Source organism: Apium graveolens, chromosome 2 (genome assembly GCF_009905375.1).
Source record: "Apium graveolens cultivar Ventura chromosome 2, ASM990537v1, whole genome shotgun sequence".
In the NCBI taxonomy this organism is placed as follows: domain Eukaryota; kingdom Viridiplantae; phylum Streptophyta; class Magnoliopsida; order Apiales; family Apiaceae; genus Apium; species Apium graveolens.
The window spans coordinates 271574437-271595802 of NC_133648.1; the positions used below are offsets into that span (position 1 = coordinate 271574437).

The following is a 21366-nucleotide window of genomic DNA, read 5'->3' on the forward strand; positions in this document are numbered from 1 at the left end:
AGCAGTCTTCTCCATATGAAAGAATTTGGTTAAGAACTTCTGAGCAAGATCCTCCCATTTGGTGATAGACCCTGGTGGTAAAGAATGTAACCAGCACTTAGCTTTATCCCATAGAGAGAATGGGAAAAGCCTCAACTTAATAGCATCTTCAGAAACTCCATTGAACTTGAAAGTGTCGCAGATCTCGATGAAATCTCTAATGTGCATGTGAAATCTCTAATGTGCTAGTATACGTGATCGCAAATAATATAAAATAAATTCTAGTTCATTCCCAAAGGGATAGGTTTAGGTTAATTTCAATCAATGTATTTATGCAACACTAGTATGATTATTATCCAATACTAAGAAGAATAACAATTTGAGGTTGTTTATACTACATTTAACTAAGAGATTATACTAAAGAACATAAACTAAGAGATTAAAGAAAATTGAATAATATATGACACAAACATGGGATTCTAACTTCATTAAATACTTCATTCGATAGCCTTTTTGTTCTCAACCTTAGCATATAATGGTGATGACACAAAACAGATAACACGAAACTGATAAATGTCAACTTTCGTTGTACGAGTACCATACTACCAGACATCCACAAAAGAGATAGAAGCTGAATAGACACCAATTATATTGAGACCCTATATGTCTATAGAATTTGACAACATAACGGTTTAATGCACAAGTTATCTCTCGTTATTACATAGGGCAAGTAAGATGGTTAAAATTAGCTACGAATCATGCATATCACATACACGAACCTATGCTAGCATAGCAAGTTCTAAACCCTTAAATTCAATTTCGCATCATTAAAGATTAACACACCATCTTATAAGTTCGCGACGCTTATAAGACGAATAAGCTCAACCAAAACTAGGTTATCATACAATCACCACACATTAAGGCATCAAAACAAATTAACTAAAAAAATCCATAAATAAATCTGTTAGAACCCCACGATAACGATTAGCCCATAATCGGACTCATCATCAATGTGGGTTCCGATGAAAACATGGTATAATAAATATAGTCTTTATACTTAATAAAACCAAGTACGAAATAAGAGTATAGGGTTATGAATAAGAAAACTAGCATCCAAAGTTACAACTTAAAACAAAGAATCATAAGAATAAACTAGATCTTCTTCACCTTCGTTGATTTTTGCTCTACGGTCTTCTTATGCCTTCTCCTTAAGCTCTGGTACGTCTTGTTATGGAAAACGAGCATAAGTTATGTTTATATAGTAGCCCATGCAGAGTAGAAGTCTTCTGGATCAAAATTAGAATAGAAACATAATTTTCTTTTCTCGACCTGGCACAACCACGCGCTATCACATCGTGGGTGCGCCGTCTCTCTGGAAAAAAATATTGACTTCTTCCTTTCTTGCTGATTTGAGTTGGTCTTTTCACGAGCTTTTATTCTGGACACCATCCTAACACCAAATTAGCACTAAAACTATGCTAATTCACTTGGTTACCTGGTAAATGTCTGAAATGCAAAAAACACTACAAAAACACGTTAAAAACACTAACAACTTGAGTACAAAACACCAATCTAAAGCTTTACGGAGCATTATAAAGAATCATAAATACCACTCAACAGTCAATAACCTGCTCATCCATGTACTCAGCAGGTGGAAAATGGTAGATCCCTGGCACTGGGGCATAGATAGCTATGAGAGCTGGGAATAACACTGGTGGAACCTGTGGCTCAACCATCTGAGGATCTGGATGTATATCAGGCTGCTGTAATGGAATCTCTGGCTGTGGATGCTGCACTAGTACCTCGGGTTCATCTCACTACAGAAAATCAACCATGTCAGGTATCTCAAACATCGGGAACTCGAGCGGTGGTAACTGAGGTATCTCGGTCTCAAAATATGGGAAATAATCTATGGGATTAGGTACCTCTGAAGCTGGATCCTCATATGCTACTAGAGGTATAGGAGATGTGCTAGTCCGAATCCTGTCCTCTCTAATGAAGATGCTGAAGCCATCTGACAAAATAACCATAACACAAGAAAAGGTCATTTCTCATTCCTAGAACTTACAATTTCTTAATCAAAAAAACTAACAAAATCCTAACACTATTATCCCTATCTTATGTGATCTTTCTATCTTATCTTAACTCTAATGTTCTTGTTTTCAGGGGCCAAAACCATGCTCTGATGCCAACTGTCACCCTCCAAATCCGGGTTATAGATCTGGGGTATTACTAACACTAACTACCTTACTGAACCTGTATAACAATAATATAAATATATAATTACCCTTTGATAATACTAATCAGGATCTTTTAAGGTTAAGGTGTGAAAACAAGAACAACTCACTATCTTTATTACAACAACCCAAATAAACAGTCTTACAAGCCTTCTTTATTGCAAACCAGTTATCTACATAAATTTTACACTAAAATTCTTTTATTCAAACATTATCTATAACTATTACTGCTACACCAGCGCAGGCAATTCAAAACTCTCTTCTACAATTGGAATTAGCACCCTTGGTGCCAGAGGGTCCCGCTGCCTGACCCGCTTCTTGAGTACTCGGGTACGGATGAGTTTCATTCTCAATTTTAACTAAAAAACAAGGTGAATAACAATAATAGGGGTGAGCCAAAATTGCTCAACAAGCCTGCAACATATATATATATATAGTGTAAAGAAAGAAAGTTAAATGAACCGGTAATCTGTTGGTTCGTGCAATCACATATTTCTATAAGGAATAATGAAAGCCATTATTGGCGAGTACCAAATGAATTAGACTGGACACAAAAACCAACATATGCATTATAACCTGCTGATCAGTCAGGATATAGTGTGGATCTATACCCAACTGCATAGACCCACCAACATATAGGGTACCCAGGCACTATGGCCTAATAATCAAGGGTCCGGTTCATACCCGGCCCGCATCGTAACCATCCTGTCCATGGATCAGTATCCGGAATAATCGGTATTCTTTGATGTATTTTAACATTGGAATATATCAGAATATATGTATACATATATATATCAACTATTGGAATATGAATAGAGGATTCATCGAATTAGGAGAAATCAGGAATCGAAATGAAATATGAAAAAGGAATAACAATTGTGTATCAGTGTTTGTAAATAAGAATTATCAGTGTATAGTTGTCATAAGAATCGGTAGGAAATTCATTATTCTGAACTTAGAATAGGGGAAAAACTTTCTTGGTACACGCTCTGCTCCAGGTATTCCACAGCTCTCTATTTCCGGCTTGATTCGCCTTATTGGTGTTGTTTCTATCAAAGAAAGATATTCATTTAGTTGACTTACATCGCAATCGCATCTCTGACTGAGACCACATAACCCTTATCGTCTACCCACACGATTCTATCCGACTCGTATATAATTATCTAGCAAGTAGAGTGCAAGTAATCACGTAAATCACATAGCACGTAAGGCACATAATTAATTTAGACACACAAATATTTTTAAAATTGAAATCAGACATATATTCGCATAAACAAACAATCTCTGACTCGCTTCCTAATTTTTAAGGATCTATTGGACTCATATTTATAAATAATAGGGTTTATAACGAATAAGTATCATAAGTCAACTTTCTCTCAAAAAAAATTATGGTTATAAACTATTTTTATTGGAATCAAGTTATTTTTCTGAGTTTAAGGGTCTTTGTTTCGATTAAATCGGATAAACGATTTAATTACTACACAATAAACAAGAATTAATCAATTATTAATCAATTATAGTTAATTATTCACAAATAATTGAACCTCAATTATATTTTAAATAATTATCTAGGAATTATCATATTTTAAAATAATTTTCCCTAATTTTTGGAATTAAATAGAATTTATTACAAATTATTCAATTAAGCTGATTAATTATAAAATAGTCAATCAATTTAAGTAAATAATAAGTAATTTGTAAATAAGAAAATAAATAAATAATTAGTTAGAGTCTGAGTTACTAAAATTTAGAACACAGCCCGAATTTATTACGAATTATTCAAGTAAACCGATCAATTACTAAATAATTAATCAGTCTAAATAAATAATCCACAATTAAGAAATAAATAATTAAATAAATAAATAAATTATTTTGAAATAAATAGATTTTTGAATTTATAAATTAAGAAAATAATTTAGAAATTATTTACAAAACAATTCAGATTTTTAATCAAATTATTTATTTGATTTTCTAATTAATAAAACTGATTTTCTAATTTTTGTGAAATAGAAATAATATAAAAATACAGAAACACTTTTTAGGAATCGAGTTTGAGGGTTTTTGGATCAAACCCAGGTCGGCTTCCGGGTCGAAACCGGGTCGACCCCGGGTCACCAAGAACACCACCGTCACCCCCATAATCCGGCGACGGTGGTCGTTCCCCGACGAACAAAACACAACCAAAACACATGGTTTTAGTCCCGTTTTCTGCGTTTTTAACTCCCCATAACCCAGACACTCCTTCACCTCCTTTCTTCGTCGATATCGAAGCCGGAATCGTGAAAAACACGGCGGCGACGTCGGTTCTCCGGCGAGCTCGAAACGGAAACCAAACACGACCAAATCGGTACCAATTGACCATAAATTCGACGATCTAAAAGCTCATATCAACGAAATCATCTAACAATCAACCAATCAAGAAACCCGAAATTCGAAATTAAACCCGAAATCACAAATTTAAAATCGACTAATCTACAGATGAAATCAATAATAGAAATGAAAAATAGATTCAACAAGCTTTAATTCGAGTACTCACATGACTGATTTGGATACCGAATCACCTCGAACTTTGCCTTTGATTCTTGCTTGCTTAAAACCCTAATTTCAGAGAATTGGGGGATTGTTCTTGAATTTTCTGATTTTTTCATAATTTTTAGTTAATTAATTAATAGTAATTCAGTTATTTATATTAGTAACAATAATACCCCTAAATAAAATCAAGGCCCAAATTATACATCTAATAAAATTTATTGGCCCCAATTTTTATAAGTTTTGGGTATTAATTTTGAATTTTTAAATATCCAATAAATACAAAATATATGCCAAAAAATCCCAAAAATTGTGAAAAATACAAAAATGCAATGAAAAATGATATTTGATAATTTGATGATCCTATAAAAATAAAAATATGATTTTTGTGGGTTTTTGATACCCGAAGGGGCCCGGAAAAGTCATTTTTCGTGAAACAAGAAAATTTGTAAAATGTCTGGATGTTCAGAATATCGTTATGGTATAGGCCATGCTTGGTAAAATAGGGCCAATGATTTTATATGAAATATCAGTTATTAAAAGGATGTTTGAGCCGTACAACTTTTGATATAAAAGCATTTAACTTATAATAAAACACTCGATAATTACCCGAAACACGTTCTGATCGAAACAGAATACACATAGCACATAGCAGCTAAAGTTTTATAGCTCAACACACTTACTGGCATATTTAAACACATAATTTATCTTTACTAAGATATAATACACGCATAATTTCTCGGTCGTTACATTCACCATATATTATAAGATATCTTGAACCTCTAACTGTGGATATTTTTATTGCTCGATGTGTTGATGTCATTTTGTTGAGTCAATATTTCCGACATTAGGGGGAGATAAATTATTGCATAAGATAAACCTTGACTTGACATGGAATATATCAGGATTTAATGCTTTAGGTCCGCGAATCTGAAGTTCAAAGAATTATTCATATACAAAATATTGCTAATCAAATGCCAGATGCTTTTGGTGATTCTAGACATATTGTTAAATCACATATACCTGCCATTAATGCCCCAGCAGGGGTTGAAATACTTATTCATAAATAATTTCCCGAGGAATTGACTAGTAATTCAAAACCACGCTAGAAGCGCGGTAGACCAGTTGGTGCAAAAGATGTACCACGAAAATAGAAACCGATTGGACATGCCTCTGAAATGGCAAATGTTCTAGACAATACCCTAGAAGTGGTATCCCCTCATGAAGAGGTTAAAACCCCTGAAGTGGCAGTGACAAAACCACCAGAAGTGGTATTTCCTCTAGAAGAGGATATTGCCCCTGAAGTGGCACATGCTTTTGTAAAAGCAAAGGTACCTGAAATTTATGAGATCTCATTGAGTTATATACATAATGGAAAATTATTGGATCGTGGGAGTATTGAAATTGATTATGTATATGCTTTTTCCGTGGCATGTGATATTATTATGAACTCCGATCCAGAACCACAAAGTGTGAAAGAATGTGGACAAAGAGATGATTGGCCAAAATGGAAAATTGCAATCCAGGAAGAATTGCAATCCTTACATAAGAGAAATGTATTTGGACCTGCAGTCCGAACACCAGCTGGTATGGTCCCCATTGGGAATAGATGGGTATTTGTACAAAAACGAAATGAGATAAATAAAATTGTAAGATATAAAGCCCGGCTCGTAGCCCAGGGATTCTCTCAAAGGCCTGGATTTGATTACCAGGAAACGTACTCTCCGGTGATGGATGGAGTTACTTTTCGTTTTCTTATGGGTATGGCTTGTATGGAAAAATTGGAAACACGACTGATGGACGTTGTGATAGCCTACCTATATGGATCACATGATAGTGATATCTATATGAAAATCCCTGAAGGATTAAAATTGGATGAGACTAAGACTCCGTATTTTACTCAGTTAAATTACAACGATCAATATATGGGCTGAAACAGTATGGCCGTATGTGGTACAACAGGCTTATTGAATACATATTGAATGATGGGTATGTTAATGATAAAGTATGTCTATGTGTGTTTATTAAAATATCTCAAACTGGTTTCGTTATTATTGTTGTATATGTCGATGATTTGAATATTGTAGGTACTTCTGAAGATATCACTAATGCTGCTAATTATTTGAAAAATGAGTTTCAGATGAAAGATCTTGGAAAGACAAAGTTCTGTTTAGGTTTACAGGTGGAACACTTATCTTCAGGAATATTTGTTCATCAATCAACCTACACAAAAAAAGTTCTTGTTCAATTTTACATGGACAAATCTCATCATCTAACTACACCAATGGTGGTTTGGTGACTTGAAGTTGAAAAGGATCCATTTTGTCCCAGAAAAGAAGATGAAGATCCACTTGGACCAGAAATTACATATCTCAGTGCAATTGGCACTCTTATGTACCTCGCAAACAACACACGACCTGATATTGCTTTTGTTGTGAATCTATTAGCAAGATTCAGTTCACATCCAACTAAAAGACATTGGGATGGAATCAAGCATATATTGAGATATCTTCACGAGATAATTGATCTTGGATTATTCTTTCCAAATAATTCAAAATCACAGTTGGTTAGATACGTAGATTCTGGATACTTGTCAGATCCTCATGTTGGACGATCACAGACAGGTTACTTATTCACATATTATGGTACTGCTATCTCTTGGAAATCTATAAAACAGACCATGGCTGCAACTTCATCAAATCACGCAGAATTACTAGAAATCCATGAAGCAAGTTAGGAATGTGTCTGGCTATGATCCATAATCCAACATATTCGGCATTCATGTGGATTATCAAATGTTAATACGACCCCACTATTTTGTTTGAAGATAATTTAGCTTGCATTAAACAGTTAAAGGAAGGATATATCAAGGGAGATCGAATAAAACACATCTTACCAAAATTCTTCTACACTCACGAATTACAAGAGAATGGAGATATTGAGATACAACAAGTTCGATCATGTGATAATCTAGCGGATATACTTACAAAGTCATTACCGACATCAACATTTGAAAAGCTACGAAATAACATCGAAATGCGAAGATTGAAGAACATATTACATTAATATGTCAATATGTGAGATATTTTATTCAGGTGAAGACTGTACTCTTTTTCCTTTGTCAAGGTTTTTATCCCACCGTGTTTATCCTTGCAAGGTTTTAACAAGGCAGTCAATCTTTGGGATACTCACATTTGACAATCAAAGGGGAGTGTTATAATAATGATTGTCAAATCTTACTAAGGAAGACTCATGATACTTACGAAGGAAGACTCACGATACTTATCAAGAAAGACTTGATTTAATATTGGAAGCTTGTCATAAAAATCAAGATTTTGTTAACCTGACTAAGAAAACTTACCTATTAAGTTTTCTTAGTATAGTTAATAAAGCTCTAATATAAATAGAAGTTTTGCCTAGTCATTATACTTGAACAATCACAGAAAAGAAGTAATAATACTTTTGAGATCTCTCTCTTTCCTTCTTACTCTATAGTTTATAGTTTATTTATATCAGTATGATGTTACTTAGTGATTTTTTACATATTTCAGATCTTAATTATTATTTCCTGATTTCATATATTTCAATTTGGCGTTAAAAATGAGTACGGATTACATACTTGTAGGATGACAGTATAAATTTTAAATATTTTTTTGAATCATATCTTAAAAAGCGTCAAACCGTCTATACTTTTCAATGCTTTAAAAACTTATTAATCCACTTGTGACACAGTAATTGAAAGCTCAATATTTTCCTTAGTCATATTTTTTAAATGTAGAGTTGGGGTCAAATCCAAGTTACATTTGGGGGAGAATCATGGGAGCTCAGGATATAGTCAAGAAAGGGTGTAGACATCGTATTAGAGATGGCACCAACACAAAGGTATCGAAGGAACCTTGGTTACTATGCCACTTAAATGGTTATCCTACAACTCCAATGATGATCCTTTTTCCGTCAAAAAAAATGGTTACACTACAACTCCAATGCCCGATATACCTACAGATGCAACAGCTCAAAATTTAATGAGTAAGGATCAACGTAAATGGGATGACAAAATGTTAGATTATAGCGCCCTGCAAATCTTGGGTTTAGATCTAGGGGTTACTTGCAAATTATTAATATAATACAAACCGGCTTAATAATTATACAAACATATATCCAACCCCTTTAAATTCTATCCAGGATCATTAAGGTTAAAGTATGAAAATAAGAACAAAACACTATCTTTATTACAAACCCAAATTCAAAGTCTCACAAAGTTCTCTTTATTCAAACCAACTATCTAAAAATATTTTAAACTAAATTCAATTTATTCAATTACATACTACATCTATCTACACTACACCTGCTCAGGAAGATCAAATATCTCTTATTTTATCAGGATTAGCACCCTTGGTGCCAGAGGGTCCCACTTCTTGACTCGCTTCTTTACTACTCGGGTATGAATGAGTTCATTCTCTGCCTTAACTGAAAAACACAATGAATAATAATAACAGGGGGTAAGCCATAATTGCTCAGCAAGTCCACAATATATCTAGAGTATTATAATAAAATTAAATGAACCGATAATCTGATTTCATGAGTAATTATATATCTCTGCAAAGGATAATGAAGACCTCTATCGACAATTATCAATAAACTGGACTTGACACAAGATCAACATTCACATCTATATCCTACTGATCATTCAGGATACTGTGCAGATCTATACCTACCTATATAGATCCGTTCGGGTACCCAGGCTTTATAGCCCCAAAACAGGAATTCGGTCAATTCCCGGCCTATAGGATCCAGTTTATACCTGGTCCTCATCATCACCATACAGTCCACAAATGAGCATCCAGAACAATCGGTATGTTTTGATGTATCCCAACATCAAATATATATGGACATATATAATGTGTAATCTATTGGAATATGAATAGAGTATTCAACATATCAAGAGAAATCGGGAATCCAAGTGAACATATAATCAAATGAAGAGTAATTATGTATCACTGTTTTTGAACAAGAATTATCAATGTTTATCGGGTTAAGAATTTGAGTAAATTAAAGCAATTCACTATTCTGGATTTAGAATATGGGAAAAACTTGCCTAATATACGATCTACTTCAGATATATCACAGTTCCCTAACACTGGCTTGATCCGCCTTCTAAATTCGTATCTATCAAAGAAAGATACTCATTTAGTCGACTCATACCTTAATCGTATCTGAATCCGACTACACGTAGTTCTTATCGTCTATCCGGATGATTATAACTAACTCGTATAATAATTATATAACAATTAGGACCCGATTAACCACATAAATCACATAACACATAAGTCAAATAGATATTATAGGCTTGAATATATTTGTAGAATTGGTATCAGATCAATACTCGTATTATCGAACAATATCTGATTCGTTCCCTAATTTTTGAAATTTATTTGACTCGTATTTATAATTAATAGGGTCCATAAATAAATAAATATAGAAAGCCAACTCGTTTCCGAAAGAATTAATATTTAAAACTACTCCCTCCGTCCCATAATATTCTTCTCGTTTTGACTTTTCGTACTGTTAATGGTAAGCGATTGACTACTAATTTACGTCTAATCAATAAGATCAAACATAGTCATGAGTGTTTTTGTTGGATTCGTATTTATGAGTACTTTCTTACAATGAAGTTTTTATATTTAATACTAACAAGAAATTAAAGATATTAGAAATCAAAAGTGTGCATTGGCAAACGTGTCCAACACAAATAGGAAACGTTTCTAGGGACGGAAGGAGTATTTTTATTGAAAACAAATCATTTTTCTAAGTCTAAGGGCTTTCGTTTCGTTTAAAATAGATAAACGGTTCAATTATTAATCAATAAATAAGAATAAATTAATTTATTATTCAAAATAATCAATTATTCAAAATAGTTGAACCTTAAATATATTTTTAAATAATTATTTAGGAAAAAACAAAATTAAAAATAATCTTTCCTTTATTTTTGGAATTAAAATGAATTATTCAAAATAAATTGATTAATTATCAAAATAATTAATCAATTTAAATAAATAATAATTATATAATTAAATAAATAAGTAATTTCGAATTTTTGAAAATATCAAATTTATTTATAAAATAAATCAATTAATTAAGTAAATTAATTAATTAATTTATTCAAATAAATAAAACTGATTTTTAGAATTTATAAAAATAAAAAATAAAAATAAAATCCCAGAAACATTTGTTAAAAAAAGCAATTGGGTCAGAATGGATCAAAACCGGGTTGAAATCCGGGTTGAAATCGGGTCAGGAAGAACAACCGTGTCACAAGAACTTGCCGGAAATTTTTCCAGATTCCGGTGACGGTCGTACTTTCAGCGACCCTTTTTCAGGCCAAAAACAACACAGTTTGGTGTGTTTCTCGCAGGGTTTCAATTCTAAATAACTACAGCAATCTAACTCTGGCCAAAGTTAACCAAAATCATCCCGTAATCTGCAACTACGGCGAAATCGAACTAAAAACCGACCAAACATCAATCTGGCTATTTCGTACATGAAACTTCACATTTTATAGCTTAAATTAAAGCTTTTTGGGTTGTGGATTTGCTTTTTAACAACCTGAAAGCTATTCTATTGGGCCTTGTGTTTTCTTGTTGCTGGTGTTTGGACTTATTTGGGCTGGGTTTTCATTGCTTTGGGCTTAGTTTATTTGGGCCTTGGTTTTGATTCTCTTGTTAGGCTTTGTAGTTTTGCTTTTTATTTTCCTTTTTGTTTTTCTCTTGAAGTCTGTTTCAAGAGTTAAACTTCCAAGGACTTCTCTTTGTATATTCTTTCTCCTTTAATATATTTTTCGAGGCTGAGACCTCATTTACTAAAAAAAAATTGCACATAAACCCTAATAATCGAATCCACATATACATGAATCGTTTGATGAAATTAATAGCATAAATCGACTGAAAATCATCATACAAGGCTATACCAATCATCAAATCAACCTAATAACCCTAGAATAAAAATCCCTAATTCGAACATAAATCCTAGAAATTAAAATTGAAAATATACGAATTAAAAAATGAAATAGTTGAGAGAAACCGATAGAACAGATCAAGAACATCGATTTGAGTACTTACATGATCAGATTTGGTGCTCAGAATCGATCAAAATCAAGGTTTGATTGTTCAACCTGAATCCGAAAACCCGACCTGATTTTAGAGAATTTTTATATTTTTCTGAATTTTCAGTAACTTAATTATAATTAATTAATAAAAAAATAGGCTATTTATAGTAGTAAAAATTATACCCCTAATTAAAATTAAGGCCCTAAATATAACTCTTAATAAAATTAATTGACCCTTAATTAATATAATTTTTGAGTAATAATTTTTAAATTTTTAATATTAAATATATACAATATATATGCCAAAATTTCCCAAAAATTGTGAATAATTTAAAAATGCAAAGAAATGAAATATTTGAAAATCACATGATTTTATAAAAATAAAAAATATGATTTTTGTGGGGTTTTTAACACCCGAATGAGCCTGAAAAAATCACTTTTCCGCAAAACGAGAAAATTCCTAAATTAACTGGATGTTCAGAATATCGATATGGTATAAGCCATACTAGGCAAAATGAGGCCAATCATTTTATATGAAATATCAGCTATTAAAATGAAGTTTGGGTCGTATAACTTTCAATATAGAAGCATTTAACTTACAATAAAATACCCGAAAAATACCCCGAACTATACAGAACACACACAACACACAACACACAACACACAACAACTAAGATTTTACGACTAATCACATTTAACAAGATAATAAAACACATAATATTCTCTTATTATGATATTAAACAGTCATAATTTCCCAGTCATTATATCCTTCCCCCCTTAAAAGGATTATGTCCTCAGAATCTCGCTAAGAAAATAACTGGGAATACTTTTCTAACATTTCACTTTCAAGTTCCCAGGTTGATTCTTCAACCATAGGATTTCTCCACAACACTCGTACTAATGGCACAGACTTATTTCTTAGTAATCTCTCTTGCCGATCTAGAATTCTTATTAGTTGCTCTACATTTAACAAATCATCTTGAATTTTTATCGGCTCGTATTCTATCACATGCCTTGAATCAAGATTATATCTCTTAAGCATTGACACATGAAACACGTTATGGATATGCTGCATATGGGGTGGTAAGGCTAACTCGTATGCGACATTTCCAACTTTCTTTAATATTTCAAATGAACCAACATAACGTGGCTTCAGTTTACTCTTTTTTCCAAATCTGGTCAATCATTTTCATGGTTATACCTTTAATAACACAGGTTCTCCTTCCTTGTACTCCATATCCTTTCTAGTTTGATCCGCATATTTTTATTGTCGATTTTACGCTGCTTCTAGTCATTTATGAATAAGCTCTACTTTTTCTTTAGTCTTCTGGATCAATTTTGGACCTAGAATTTTACGTTCACCAACTTCATCCCAACATACTATAGATCTAAATTTCCTTCCGTATGAAGCTTCATAAGGTGGCATTCCAATGCTCGCATGATAGCTGTTGTTGTAAGAAAATTCCACCAATGGTAAATGTTCATCCCAACTGCCTTCAAAATCTAATGCACATACTCGTAGAATATCTTCAATTATTTGGATAGTTCTTTCGCTTTACCCATCCATCTGCGATGATATGCAGTGCTCATATTCAATTTAGTGCCCAAGCATTCCTGGAATTATCTCCAGAATCTTGAATTGAAACGTGGATCTCGATCAGATACAATTGATACAGGAATTCCATGTCACATCACTATCTCCTTGAGATATAAGTGCACTAACTTGTCAAACGAAAATCTTTCATTGATTGGGAGAAAATGTGTTAACTTCATTAGTCTGTCGATAATAACCCAAATCGCATCATGATTTGCCCTGGTTCTTGGGAAACCTACTACGATATCCATTGCTTGATGTTCCCATTTCCATTGTCGAATATCTAGTGGTTGTAATAATCCGCTTGGACGTTGATGCTCTGCTTGGACTCGTTAACACATATAACATTTACTTACCCATTCTGCTATTTCTTTCTTCATGTCTAGCCACCAAAAATTTTCTTTCAAATCTCGATACATCTTTGTACTTACTGGATGGATTGAGTATCTTGAGTTGTGAGTGTCTCGTAAGATTTCTTCTTTTAATTCTGGTACGTTAGGTACCCAAATCCTCGAGGAAAATCGTAGAATTCCCTTATTATCATTCTGATTTATAATTTCTTCTCTTGTTAAGCTGTCGTTTTCATGACTCATTATTTTCTCTTGACATCTTTGGATCTTTTCCAACAGCTCTGGTTGAAATGTCATTGCATAGTTCATTTCAGCAGATTCTTCTGGATTACGAATCTCGATCTCTAATTTCTCAAATCCTCTAACCAACTCTTCTGAAGAAGTTAGCATATTCAATCTTTCTTTTCGGATTAGCACATCTGCTACAACGTTTGCTTTTCCTGGATGATAGTTGATGAATACATCATAGTTCTTGATAAATTCTAGCCATCGTCGTTGTGTCATGTTGATTTCCTTATGTGTAAAGATATACTTCAGACTTTTGTAATCAGTGTAAATTTCACACTTCTCACCATAAAGATAATGTCTCCAAAGTTTCAGTGCGAATAAATTGCAGCTAATTTCAGATCATGCGTCGGATATTTCTGTTTATGAGGTTTCAATTGTCTATAAGCGTATGCAATCACGTTACTATGCTGCATCAATACACATCCAAGTCCTCGGTACAAATCATCGTTGTAAATAACAAAATCTCCTTGATCATTTGGTAATACCAATACAGGTGCGGTAACCAATCGATTCTTTAATTCTTGAAAACTTTCCTCACATTTCTCGTTCCATACGAACTATTCATTCTTTCGAGTCAACTAGGTTAATGGCGTAGCTATCTTGGAAATATATTTGACGAATCTATGATAATACCCAACCAATCTCAAGAAACTTCTGACCTCTGATGGTGTTTTTTGCCTTTCCCAGTTCAAAACAGCTTGAATCTTTGTTGGATCAACTTTGATTCCTTCAATACTGATGACATGGCCCAGAAATTGTACTTCTCTCAACCAAAATTCGCATTTCGAAAACTTTGCGTAAAACTGTTCCCTTCTTAAGATTTCCAAAGTAGTTCTTAGGCGCTCTGCATGTTCCTCTCCAGTCTTTGAATATATCAAGATGTCATCAATAAATACAATCACGAAATTGTCCAAGTACTTTTTAAACTCTATTCATCAAATCCATGAATGTTGCTGGTGCATTGGTCAGACCAAATGCCATTACGAGGAATTCATAGTGTCCATATCTGGTACGAAAAGCAGTTTTGGGAATATTTTCAACCTTGATTTTCAGTTGATGGTAGCCTAATCTTAGATCAATCTTGGAAAACCATGCCACCCCTTCCAATTGTTCAAACAAATCATCAATTCTTGATAAGGGATACTTATTCTTGATAAGGGATACTTATTCTTGATGATTAATTTATTCAGCTCACGATAATCAATGCATAGTCGTATGCTACCGTCCTTTTTCTTAACAAACAATATCGGTGCACCTCATGGGGATACACTGAGTCTTATAATTACTCTGTCCAAAAGATCTTGTAATTGTGTCACCAACTCTTTCATTTTAACTAGTGTCATTCGATATGGAGCTTTCGAAACTACTTCCGTGCCTGGCGCCAAATCAATAGTAAACTCGATTTTTCGATCCGGTGGTAATCCTGGAAGTTCATCTGGAAAAACATCAGGAAACTCACACACAACGGGAATGTGTTCAATTCTTGTACTTTCCTTTTCAGTATCCAACACATAGGATTAATAATTTTTACATCCTTGACGTAGCAATCGTTTAGTCTACATCATCGTCAGGAACCTCTTCCTCTATTTCTCACCTCTAAATATTACCGTTGCATTATCCATAGTTCACAATTTCATTTTCTTATTCGCACAGTTGATTTGAGCATTATGACCGACCAACCAATCCATTCCTATAATAACATTAAATTCTCCTAACTTGAAAGGTATCAAATCAGCAGAAAAGTGATGTCCTGCTAGTTCGATGTCACGCTCTGGACACACCCGATCTACGGAAACTTGGTCGCCATTCGCTTACTTTATAATTAACGTCTCGCCTAACCATTGAATTTCACAGCATAGTTTATTGATAAATTCCTCAGAAATAAATGATCTTGTCGCTCCAGAATCAATTAATACTTTTACTTCTACGGAGTTCAAAGAAAGCGTACCTGCAATCACACTTGGATTCTGCACAGCTTCCTTCATTGTCATATTAAAATTCCTTGCCTTAGGCTGATTCTGTTGTGGTGATGGAGGTTGTGCCAATATTCTCGGAACACTGGTTGCCATAGCTGGTCCTCAAAAATCCCTAGCAACATGTCCTTTCTTCCCGCACTGAAGATAGGTAATATCTAGCTTCTTTGTTGGGCATTCATTGAAGTAGTGCCCTTTCTGCTTACACCTAAAACACGTCACATTTGCCTTGTTGCAGACACCCGTATGCTTCTGACCCCATATCTAACAATATCGCAGTGGTGGTCTGGTGATCCTTTGCTGGTTTGGGGCTTGGAAACGATTACCCGTCTTCTGATTACCTTGTTCTGACCTTCTGAAATTCACATTTGTCCGGTCTTGGAATCCCAGATTCCTGTTGAAACGGTTTTGAAAATCCCCCTCTCCATTTTCCTTCTGGGACATTTCACTTTCTCCCTCAATAATCATGGTCTTCTGAACCACGGTCGTATATGTTATCAGCTCAAATACTGCCACTCTGCTGTGAATCCATGGTTTCAATCCTTGCTGGAATCTCTTGGCCCGCTTTTCCTCAGTGTCCACTTGTTCTGGAACAAACCTAGCCAACTCAATAAACTTGGCTTCATAGTCGGTTACTGACATATTCCCATGTTTCAATTCCAAGAACTTAATTTCCATTTGATTCTTCATATATCGGGGAAAATACGTTTCTAGAAACATCTCGGTAAACCTATACCAAGTCACGATACCGTCGCCTTCTAACGCCTTCTTGGATTCGCACCAGTAGTTAGCTTCTCCCCTCAGGAAATAATTAGTAAAATCAGTCTTTTGGTCTGCTTCCACTCTCACTAGCGTGAACGCTTTCTCTATCTCTTTCAACCATGCTCAAGCTTTAGTAGGATCCGCTGTGCCCTCAAATTCTGGAGGCTTTACTGATTGAAACTGTTTAAAAGTAACGGTAGGCACAACTAGTGGTACTTGTGGCTCAGGACGAGGTGGTTGCTGTAACATTTGTTGCTGAAACTATTGTTGCTGTTGCTGCATCTGTTGCTACATCATTACCATGTGTTATTGCATCAAATGAAACATCTGGTCCATATGGTGGTTATTGTTTTTTCCCTCGGTGTTATCATTGGATGTATTAGTTCTGCTCTTTCTTTTTGGTGCCATTTTTCTGATAATAAGACAAACAATTCTTTTAATAATTTTGTTAAACTGCTGAGAGTAGATAAGAAACAATTTAGCTCGTACTGGAATAGGAAATTTAAACAATTTAAAATTTTAAACAGATCATTTAAAGAAATTTAAAATTTTAAATAAATAGTCTGAACAATATCATTTTCAAGATTAAACGGAATTTAAGAATATGGAAAGACGGTAAAACAGTAAAGTAAATGTAAATTCTGTAAAGAATGAAAATTAAATAAATAAAATAAAAGAGGTTTAAAAAGGTTTATTTTATAAAATAACACCAGCATCCGGTGTGAATGCTTGATACAAAAGGGTTTATCATAACTACTGCTGATACAGATCAAAACTGTAAACTACACATATCTAGTCTCACTATAGCTATATCTGCCTCTATGTACATATATCACATATAATACAAGATCTCTGTCTAACTGTCCTGCCTCAAAAGCCTGGTGGAATGCGATCCATCTCCTTTCGGAGGGTCTCTAGAACAGACTAGATGAGTCGGGTAGCCCTGTGGAACTCTGCATAAGTGTGGTTATCATCATGAAGTAACTCTCCCAACTCGCTATTGGCTGCATGGTAAGTCCGCTGAAGTCTCTCTCAGAAGGTAATCAGGCTGAAGTGCTTCTAATGGTCCTCTCTCTCTCTCTCCTCAAATAATCCTAATATCTCACGGCACTGGGCCCTCTATTACTGCATCTCATCCTGCATACTGCTGAACTCATGGTATGGTATTGTGCGGGGCTCCCTAACCTCCCCTACCGACTCTCTGGATGGTACTCTGTAAATCCCAGCAACAACATGCGGCATACCCAACTGCAGATCTATATCATGATCTCACATACCCTCTACAGGTGCCATCTGAAAAATCTCTAGGGTGAGGGTATATACAGGTAATTGAACTGGTGCTACTGCTGGCTGGCACTCTAGCTCGACCTCCAGTAGAAATTGATACTGAGGTGGTAATGGAAGTGGTAGCAAAGGCTCAAAGAATTCCATAGGATCAAACAGCTCCACTGGGTCTAATAACTGCTCTGGGGTGGCAAAACCTGCTCTGGTGGTAATGGCTCGGGTGGTAACTGCTCAGGTGGTAACTGCACTGAAGGCTCCACAAATACTGATGGAACTACTGGTGCGGATGGTCCCGCAGCTGCCATCTCTCGACGTCTCCTCTCTGACGATGTCTCCATCTAATGATATAACCAAGATATAAGAAAAAAAAAGGTCAACTTAGCATTCCTAGGACTTACAAATTCCTAATCTTAGAAGTTAACAAAACCCTAACAATCCTATTCCTATCTTATGTGATCTTCCTATCTTATCTTAATCCTAATATTTTTGTTTCAAGGACCAAAACCTACAACTCTGATACCAACTGTAGCGCCCTCTAAATCCGGGGTTTAGATCTAGGGGTTACTTGCCAATCACTAATATAATATAAACCTGTTTAATAATTATACAAACATATATCCAACCCCTTTACAGTCTATCCAGGATCTTTAATGTCAAAGTATGAAAACAAGAACAAAACACTATCTTTATTACAAACCCAAATTCAAAGTCTCACAAATATCTCTTTATTCAAACCAACTTTCTAAACATATTTCAAACTAAATACATTTTATTCAATTACATACTACATCTATCTACGCTACACCTGCTCAAGAAGCTCAAATCTCTCTTCTTTTATCGGGATTAGCACCCTTTGTTCCAGAAGGTCCCGCTTCTTGACTCGTTTCTTTACTACTCGGGTACGAATTAGATCATTCTCTGCCTTAACTGAAAAACACAGTGAATAACAACAAAAGGGGGTGAGCCATGATTGCTCAGCAAGTCCACAATATATCTACAATATTATAAGAAAATTAAATGAACCGATAATCTGATTTCATGAGTAACTATATATCTCTGCAAAGGATAATGAAGTCCTCTATCAGCAATTATCAATAAACTAGACTGGACACAAGATCAACATTCACATCTATATCCTACTGATTAATCAGGATACAGTACAGATCTATACCTACCTAAATAGATCCGTTCGGGCACCCAAGCTTTATAGCCCCAAAACAGGAATCCCGTCCATTCCCGGCCTATAGGATCCAGTTTATACCTGGTCCTCATCATTACCATACATTCCATAGATGAGCATCCAGAACAATCGGTATGCTTTGATGTATCCCAACACCAAATATATCAGGACATATATAATGTGTAATCTATTGAAATATGAATAGAGTATTCAACGTATCAAGAGAAATCGGGAATCCAAGTGAACATATAATCAAATGAAGAGTAATTATGTATCAGTGTTAGGTCCCAATATGTTTGTAGAAGGGGGGTTGAATACAAACTATACAGTTTAATCGAATTTAGTGCGGAATAAAAAATTGAAACAAAATTCAAGTTAAATAAAAATATTATTAAACTTGAAAGGTGTTACAACAACGGTATCAATTACAAGGGATTAATCTCAAAATTAATTATCACAAATCTAGAATAAATTCGACATGAACTTTTTCTATATTTGCAATAAAAAGAATCAAATGCTAAAAGCAATTTGAGATTAAGTTCTAGGGATTTTGATCCGCTAAATAGTTACACAAGAACAAGAGAATCATTTCTAGTGGTTTGGATTTAACATTACTAGCTAAAGATTATTGATCTTGAATTCAACAGAGAGATGAAATATTTTGCTGTTGTTGTGTTCTTTTGTTCTTGAGTTTGTTGAATATATTTAGTGTTTTTGCTTGAATGTCTGCTGCTCATATTTAATAAACCAATCAACAGAACTGATTTGAACTGGAAAGACGATCTGTGAATTGGCATGAGTTTCGGTGAGACAATCTCCTGAACTAGCATGACAATCGGTATGACTATCTCCTGAACTAGCATGACTATCAAACTGAACTGGCAAGACAATTCTCCTTCCAGTAGAACTTTCGGTGAGACAATCCTAAATGGTCTGGCATGACAATCGGTATGACAATCTGGATTGTCATGCCGGTTCAATCTCAATTGTCTTACTGAATTAAAACAGATTTTAATTCAATTATAATTCTGAAAATTCTTAATATTAATTCAGAATTGATTAATCAATTAATTCAATTAATCAATAAATTAATTTTTGAAGATTTAATTTATTTTCTTAATTAAATTATATTACTTAATTAATTAATAGAGAATTAATACTACTCTTGAACATCAACCATTCTTCTAAAAATCTTCTGAAAATCACTGTCAATTATGAATCAATTCCACCACTTCAATGTTGACACTCGATGTACTGTCTGGTTCATGAGTGACTAACTTTCATGACGTTTCTTCATGTCTTGACTTTGATAACTTGATTTTTTTCAGATTAAATCCTTGTAATTATCTGATACCTTGACAAGATCTCTGTCACTTGATTAAATCCACAATCTTGATTTATATCACTGAGGCTTGATCAATTTCTTGAACTTCTTCCAGTAAAGTAATTCCTCAAGTCTGTAGATGAACATTGTTTCTGAATCCTTTGACAGATGTTACTTTGAGAGATCTGTTTGACGGTAGATCCACTATTTACTTGTTACATTCTTATTTGAGTTGAGTTAAATCCTCGAATAAACAAATAGGCTATGACATATGCCTTTCAATCTCCCCCTATTTGTTTGTTAGACAATAACAACAAATACCTAGAGGATAACTCAACTAACAAATAAGAAAAAGATATAAACAGAAATGCAAAGTAAATAGCAGAAAAGTTCTGGATTATATTTAACATTTTCCAGATTCCAAATAGATGTTCCTCTAGACTGAACATATCTTCAAGTAGTTTCATCTTCTTTTGTACAACCACATTTTCTGTTGAGAAGCGCATATCTCTCTTGCTTCTCCCCCTATGAGAATCAACTGCTTAAAGAAGATCACCTTCGTTTACCACATCTCCCGTACAATAGGATGCGCAGATAAAAACCAATGGTACTCCCCTTTTGGAAAATAGCTTCTTCCCTTACTAGGAAATCACCTTGTGTTTACCACCTCTCCCATACAATAGGATCTGTAGTTACAAATAAAAATGGTATAGTGTAGTGTACATGTGCTTTACCTTTTTCTTCCTCCCTGCTATTTCTCCCCC

General features: G+C 34.2%; 2 protein-coding genes across 2 annotated transcripts; one reads left to right on the plus strand and one right to left on the minus strand.

Annotated features, from left to right (window-relative positions):
• Positions 1-6730: 6730 nt before the first annotated feature.
• Positions 6731-7482, plus strand: LOC141700860 (secreted RxLR effector protein 161-like). Its single transcript, XM_074504539.1, has 3 exons — positions 6731-6734; positions 6833-6919; positions 7052-7482. The coding sequence occupies exons 1-3, from the start codon at positions 6731-6733 to the stop codon at positions 7480-7482; spliced, it is 522 nt and encodes a 173-aa protein (XP_074360640.1).
• Positions 7483-16157: 8675 nt separating this feature from the next.
• On the minus strand, positions 16158-16730 carry LOC141700861 (uncharacterized). Its single transcript, XM_074504540.1, has 2 exons — positions 16405-16730; positions 16158-16260 (listed from the first exon to the last, which is right to left on the minus strand). Exons 1-2 carry the CDS (start codon positions 16728-16730, stop codon positions 16158-16160), a joined length of 429 nt encoding a protein of 142 aa, XP_074360641.1.
• Positions 16731-21366: the final 4636 nt, after the last annotated feature.

Coding starts and splice junctions, on each gene's coding strand:
- LOC141700860 (XM_074504539.1), top strand. Junction 6,920..7,051: donor AAAGACAAAGTTCTGTTTAG/GTTTACAGGTGG, acceptor GGTGACTTGAAG/TTGAAAAGGATCCATTTTGT.
- LOC141700861 (XM_074504540.1), bottom strand. CDS start 16,730: ATGGAAATTAAGTTCTTGGAATTGAAACATGGGAATATGTCAGTAACC. Junction 16,261..16,404: donor ACAAATGTGAATTTCAGAAG/GTCAGAACAAGG, acceptor GACGTGTTTTAG/GTGTAAGCAGAAAGGGCACT.